The 6915-nt window shown below is 32.6% G+C and overlaps 1 protein-coding gene across 4 annotated transcripts; it reads left to right on the top strand.

The window, feature by feature from the left end:
• The first annotated feature begins 377 nt into the window (after nucleotides 1-377).
• Nucleotides 378-6380, top strand: LOC100799624 (probable LRR receptor-like serine/threonine-protein kinase At1g56140). Of its 4 annotated transcripts, none has more exons than XM_014767534.2 (9): nucleotides 378-477; nucleotides 1909-2027; nucleotides 2741-2917; nucleotides 3068-3133; nucleotides 3226-3356; nucleotides 3828-4041; nucleotides 4540-4771; nucleotides 5253-5403; nucleotides 5864-6380. In XM_014767534.2, the coding sequence occupies exons 2-9, from the start codon at nucleotides 2006-2008 to the stop codon at nucleotides 6170-6172; spliced, it is 1302 nt and encodes a 433-aa protein (XP_014623020.1). In that variant the 5' UTR covers nucleotides 378-477; nucleotides 1909-2005; the 3' UTR covers nucleotides 6173-6380. The 4 variants fall into 4 exon arrangements, with proteins under 4 accessions (XP_014623020.1, XP_025981481.1, XP_040866087.1 ...); XM_026125696.2 differs by having other exon boundaries at nucleotides 2738-2917; XM_041010153.1 differs by lacking the exon at nucleotides 378-477 and having other exon boundaries at nucleotides 1635-2027.
• Nucleotides 6381-6915: the final 535 nt, after the last annotated feature.

The raw sequence follows: 6915 nt of genomic DNA, 5'->3' as shown, positions 1-6915 counted from the left end.
ATAAAAAAAAATACACCTTGTTATCTTGAAAGTAGATGAAAGTTATCTCAAATTAATTTACCTTGACAGAGAACCAATAAGGAAAAGAAAATTTAGTCAATAAGAAGTCATGTTGTGAATCCTGAAAGTTTTCTAAAAGGTTTCTAAATTTGATCTCTTCAATCAAATTTCTAAATCTTTCCAAATCAATTTTTAATATTTTTCCAATTCTTTAATTTGCATTTGAATTGTGATAATTACAAAGTCAAAAGTACAATTCTTGCGGACAGAACGATAAATTTTATTACTAGAACAATATTGTACTTGGAGCAACGTATCAGTTAGGTATTTTCTATGTATTTTAAAGCACACATAACTAGACATCTTAAGGGATCTTATGGAACTAGAATAAACTCAAATGCATTAGTAGGGAATTTACAATGAATTTTGTCAGACGGGGAAGAGGATGAATTTACAATGCATTTTTATTCAATTTAGGTATATTTTTGTATTTTCATTCCTTTTTTTCTTTTGATCTGACTTTAATGGTGTAAAAGGCTGTATTTCCAAATCAATTTTAGTATATTGTTTTTCAAAATAGTAATTCCATAACCTACACTCATTTTGAAAAAATCATTCCATAATAACTATTTCAAAATTTAAAATTTGTATTTTAGAATAACTTTTTTGAAAAGACTACATGTCATGGAATAATTATTTTAAAAGCATATAGTCAATCCATAATAGGTATTCTAAAATGGCTTTCTAGATCAATCATATGCTTCTAAAATAGCTATTTCGAAAGAATGTTTGGTGGTGGTTTGACAAGTTAGCCTATGGGTGTGGGTTGCCCGCCATGTTGGTGCACCGACGATGTGGTGGGCAGCGGCAATGTGGAGGTTTTGGTGAATGGCAGTTTGGTTGGTGTTGGAGGCATAGATGGGTTGGTTGTGGTTAGTGTAGGTGCCATGATGTTGTTTGATGTGTGCAGTAGTTTTTGTGGTTGATGGGTGGCGAATTTGGGCTTTGGTGAGGGTTTGGAGGAGTGAAGGATATGGTTTGTTGCGCGGGCTAGTTTGGTGTTTGGGTCGTGGTCTCCGTAGTTATCGTTGTGGGCAGCGACAAGATAAAATGGATAGAAGGGTAAGTTGGGGATTTTCAAAATTTAGAGGGTGCAGGTAGTAAAAATTAGGGTGCAGGAAGTGATTTCCCACAAAAGAGGGAATATTAAAAAGTTGTTGGGCTTCAATCGATAATGGGCTAGATCTCAAAGTTTTTCCCGTTTTCTTTTGATGCATATTTTTTATCTAAAAATAATACGAGATTTCGTGGTATGTATTTTTTATCTGAAAAGATTATTAGGTAGTCTTCAATCAGCACATGTCTAGTTCCAATTAATTTATATGTGACATGTATTTTTTCTATATTGTAGTATATAGTAATCTAATAATCCATTTTTTAGAAGAAGAAATATAATAGTCCCGAACTACTTAATAATCTCAATCACAATAATTAATTTGCAAGCTAGTAATTTGTCAGTTTCATTCTCCATTTAACAAGATTCATTCAGAGTTTTAACAAAATTCAGCAAATGTAAGTACACACACAAAAAAAGTGTTAATTGCACCAAAAGAAACAAATTTCAACAACTAATAAAAGATATATTAAAACAATGTGTTAAGAGTCCTAAATGCTAAAATTCCTGTAATTAATCACTACTTGGATGTTTCTGGCCGAACAGCATAACCTTCACCTTGTTTCGATCAATTCCAAGGGACAACCTTCGAATACTTCTCCCTCTGTCTCTTGACATTTGCAAGTGTCAAGCTCTTTCTTTTTTTTTCTAACCAAAAGTACAAATAAAGAAATAGAAAAGCACAAAGAAAGAAAAAAATAATATCAGAAATTGGTTGTTATTGTTGCTGCCAGGTATTGTTGAACTTGCTCGTTCATATCTTTGGCCTATGTCTACTGCATTGATTGTGAGGCTCAAATTGAATCACAAAGTTTGCTTTCCTCCCCAAGAATGCCTCTCCGAGTACTCCAAGGTTTCACTTTCTCAATTTGTTTCTGCACCATTAATGTCACTGTGATATTATCACACACTACTAATGGATCAAATTTGTTTTTGTTGCAGCAAATTGCAAATTCATGCATCATATTATACATGAGCATAATTTATTTTTATCATCAAAGCTAGAATGCTTCAGGATTATTTAGTAGAATTTAATTGATTCAATTTGCAAACGACATGCAGTCACATGACACGGTAAAGAGCTTAACCAAAGATTTATATCTAATGGCAGCTTATTATATGAGCTACATATGATATAATTGTAAAAGGGTCATGAACCACTTTATAAATTTGAACAAACAAACATTATAACTTGTGATTGATAGAATCTCTCAGATAGTGATGACACTCTAATTTGTGGATAATTTATTTGCTACTCTCTTAAATTGGTTTAAATAAAAAAGAAAAAAACAGAAGTAGAGAAGTAGAAGAGGAGATAGAAAGGACAACGTCACAATCTTAAAAGATTGATAAGTTGAAAATAATTTCACCACCAAAAATTCTTTGATAAGAACCTAAGATTTCACACAAGAATCAAGAGAGACAATTCATGTTGAGTTCACCCAAGTCAAACTCTTCCTAATCCTCTTTCACATAGTTAGATATATATTCTTTAATTTTACCAAGCCTTGAACATGAATCATCAATCATATGATCTTTGATAAAATTTGTGATTGATTGCAGCAGAGGCTACTTCACCCTCTAATGAGTCACATGCACCACAGCATAAATCCGGATCATCATTGTTTTACATCCTCGGAGGACTAGTTGTGCTCGCCATAGTGTTGATTTTTTTGTATGTAGTTTGGAAGCGAATTAAACGGCCAGCACAGACGATGACAGTTGCAAGTAAAGAGCATCAAGGTAGTTTGAGAAATTGAGAAATGAGAAAAGAGAAAAGAGAAAAGAGAAAAGAGAAAAGCATCATAAGTAAAACCACAACACTAATAATGATTTGCTTTATTTAAAGGATATATGTGCTTATATTGTGTATTTCTGTTTGTGATTAATTAGAGTTTGGGAAACATAATGAATCGGCAGAGGTGATGAAGATGATATTTTCATCTAATCAACAGTCAGGTAACTGAAAGAAAGCATTGCATGACCTTATAATTAATATAGTGTATCATCATTGGAACTCAATAATGATGTTAATTTCTATATGTACAAAGGGTCCAAGGAGTTCTTTAGTGGGAACCTTCGGACTATTAGCTGCTTTGACTACCAGACATTGAAGAAAGCAACCGAGAATTTCCATCCTGATAATCTTCTTGGAAGTGGTGGATTTGGACCTGTTTACCAGGTATAAATATTATATACTACTATAACTAACAAACTTGGTATGATGGAAAATTTCATTTATTAATACGTTGAGAACTAGATCCTGTAATATGGGCTAAAAACTCCTGTCTGCGTCTTCTCTCTATCATTTGAATTTAAAAAAAAAAACAATATCAATAGCTTTATCCAAATTCTAAGGAACATTTTTACAACCTGTATTACAAATTATAAGGTCTTTTCTATATGACAGAGTTTTAGATGCCAGCAAAAATGGCCAACCTGTAGTTTTACAGCTACTTTGTTAATATACATAATCAGCAAATTAACTAAGGAAACAGGTACGGTAAGACAAGAAGGTTGAGTGCTTCAAGTGAACAGATTAACATCATTTACAAGGGTGTTAAACAACCCATCTACGAATGTTGAGGTTCATATATATTCATTTTCTCCTATTGTAGAGTAACATTGCTAAACTTTAGTTGTCTTTTGATAGGGAAAGTTGGTAGATGGAAGGCTAGTTGCTGTCAAAAAATTGGCTCTCAACAAATCCCAACAGGGAGAAAAAGAATTTCTGGTAGAGGTGAGAACAATCACTAGTATCCAACACAAAAATCTGGTTCGCCTTCTCGGATGCTGCGTAGATGGGCCTCAAAGGTTACTTGTCTATGAATACATGAAGAACAGAAGTTTGGACCTCTTCATACATGGTATCCCTTTTTTGTAATCTCTTTGTCCCTTTTAATTATCTACTATGGATGTGAGAATTTGGAAAGTGAATCGATGTCACTCGAGTAATACAGAATATGAAAGTCCTAATAAAGTAATAAAGTTCATTCAAAGACAAATGTTACCAAATAAATAGTAATGCACTAATGACTATGTAACATATAAGAACATACTCAAACTTAAAGTATAAAAGAAACATTGAGAACTTAATCAAAATGTATCAAGAAGGCTCAATCTCAGATTAATTTATGAGTTTTAATCAACATTTTACTTGGGGAAACATTTGTTTGATCAATGATTATCAACTATCACTTTCATTTATGTTAGTCTAAGATCATTCAAGTTATTGCAGAATTATTTTCCTCATATAGCTGAATATGCACCTAGTGTATACCCAGTCCATTGATTTGTGAATGTTTGAAGGAGCTTAGGATTGGTTTGATAGAAGAGTTCCTTCTTTGACTGTTCCTTTAATGCAGGAAACAGTGATCAATTTCTGAATTGGAGCACTAGGTTCCAAATTATTCTGGGAGTAGCGCGAGGACTACAATACCTTCATGAGGATTCACACCAAAGAATTGTTCATCGAGACATCAAAGCCAGCAACATTCTTCTTGATGATAAGTTTCACCCAAGGATTGGAGACTTTGGGCTAGCAAGATTTTTCCCTGAAGACCAAGCTTATCTTAGCACGCAGTTCGCTGGAACTTTGTATGTCCTTTATTGTAGAAACAAATTAAAATGACATCCTTAATTATAGAAAGATATTGCTTAGTATTGTCTGAATGAAAATTGATATTGATATATATACTAGCCATTGCATTATGTTGATCATATGGTTCAGAGCAATGTGGTCATCCCAAGAAGTTTTAATGTTTGCACAGATTTCAACGTCATCATATTTAGCTGCATATCATTAAAGTCACTATTTTTGACAGCTGCATAATCATCTCAAGAGCTTAATCTCAATTTTATTATGCTTTATGTATAAAATCATCAGTGAAAGAAAACAGGATGTTTGATTAGACCTTCTTAACATTGTAAGTTCTGCTGTCACTTTTTTTATTGAAATGTGAATCATTTTAAGGCACAAATTAGACATCCATGAATTCAATTTCCTAACAGCTTAACTATCCACGGTTAAGAGGTTTCCGTTGATGATGTTTCATTTGTTTATTTTCTTTCTGGCCAGAGGTTATACAGCTCCTGAATATGCTATTAGAGGAGAATTGTCAGAAAAGGCAGATATCTATAGTTTTGGAGTTCTTGTGCTTGAAATAATTTGTTGCAGGAAAAACACAGAGCATACTTTGCCATCAGAAATGCAGTACCTCCCAGAATATGTAAGTTCCCTACTTTCCACACAACACAAACCTCTATTATTATTAGAGTAGTACTAACAATACACTTTATTAGGACCTACATGAATTTCGCCTACTAGAAAAGAGTGTGTTGAAAAAATATTGTTAGATACTGTATTGCTAGAATTCTCATTATTACCAGAGGAATGCTAAGGATACTTTTCCTACAACACTCTTTTTAACACTTTCTCTGTGATCAATTCAAATTTATTGAAAATCGTCAATTTTGGAGGATCCTACTTCTAAATCAGGAGAGTGAATAATTAAATGAGAAGACAAACCAAACAAAATTAATGATATTTTCGATCAATTTTAGCTAATTACAGAAAGAATGTTAGAAAGAGAGTCTCAGAAAGAGTGTTGCTAATATTTCTCTTATTATTAGACATACTTTTTCCGTAACATATTTTGTGAAATGTGTAAATTAATCTTCATGATATAGGCATGGAAACTGTACGAGAATGCAAGGATATTGGACATTGTAGATCCAAAGCTGCGAGAACATGGATTCGTAGAAAAGGATGTTATGCAAGCAAACCATGTTGCTTTCTTATGTCTTCAGCCTCATGCACATTTGAGACCTCCCATGTCAGAGATCGTGGCATTGTTGACATTCAAAATTGAAATGGTTACAACACCAATGAGGCCAGCCTTCCTCGATCGAAGGCCGAGAAAGGGTGATGAAAACCACCCTTTGGAGGCATTATCCCAGGGTTTCACATCTCCCATATATCTAAAAGCATCTGATTGAATTGGTTAGATAAGGGGCCATGATATTAAAGAAGGAAAGGAGGAAGGAGTTTATTTAAAGAGTACTCTGCAAAGTGTATTTTTCATTTGCTTCAAGTTTCTATATATGTGGGTGTATGAGCTCTTCAAAACTAAATATGGTGTACTACTGCAATGAATTCAACAATAGTTGAGTTCCAAATTATATACGGCATATCCAATGAGAAACATTTTAGTTTTTAATAGGGATAGCTAACTAAAACATGATTTTATTAGTCCTTGATGATAAAAAAATTCAAAATAAATCTTTAGGTTATTATTTTAGTCCTTAAATTTAACAATTTATTATTACTTTAGTACCTCAAAAGTATATTAATATTATCACTTAAAGCTACTTAACTTTTTGAATGTTAGACTAAAGTGAGCAACAGATTATATTTTTAGAAACTTTTTTGAATTTTATTACTTTCAAGATTAAAGTGACAATGCTTCACACTTTTAAGAATCAATTTGAGTATTTTTGGGTTTTAGGTGATATATTAAATAAAGTGGCCTATTTTAAGAGGTCTAAAATATAAAGGGATTATTTTTTCAGAAACAAAAGTTTCTTCCTATCAAAGTCTAGGATGGATTTTGAGAAGAAATTAATAATTCTTATTCTTCTCTTATATGTGAATCTTGTTCTACACATGAACATACTTTCTAACCAAGGTTTTTAAAATTGGATCAAACTGGTCGATTTAATTGTGAATTGATTGCCAGTCT

The sequence above is a fragment of the Glycine max genome, chromosome 15 (assembly GCF_000004515.6).
Source record: "Glycine max cultivar Williams 82 chromosome 15, Glycine_max_v4.0, whole genome shotgun sequence".
In the NCBI taxonomy this organism is placed as follows: Eukaryota; Viridiplantae; Streptophyta; class Magnoliopsida; order Fabales; family Fabaceae; genus Glycine; species Glycine max.
Note: the sequence above shows the minus strand (reverse complement) of the source record. Positions and strands in the feature narration are given on the sequence as shown.

Bases quoted from the DNA above. Each gene is read 5' to 3' on its own strand.
- LOC100799624 (XM_026125696.2), top strand. From the start codon at position 2,006: ATGCCTCTCCGAGTACTCCAAG. The intron at 3,357-3,827 runs GTATAAATATTA...GTCTTTTGATAG, and splicing joins GATTTGGACCTGTTTACCAG to GGAAAGTTGGTAGATGGAAG. The intron at 5,404-5,863 runs GTAAGTTCCCTA...TTCATGATATAG, and splicing joins TGCAGTACCTCCCAGAATAT to GCATGGAAACTGTACGAGAA.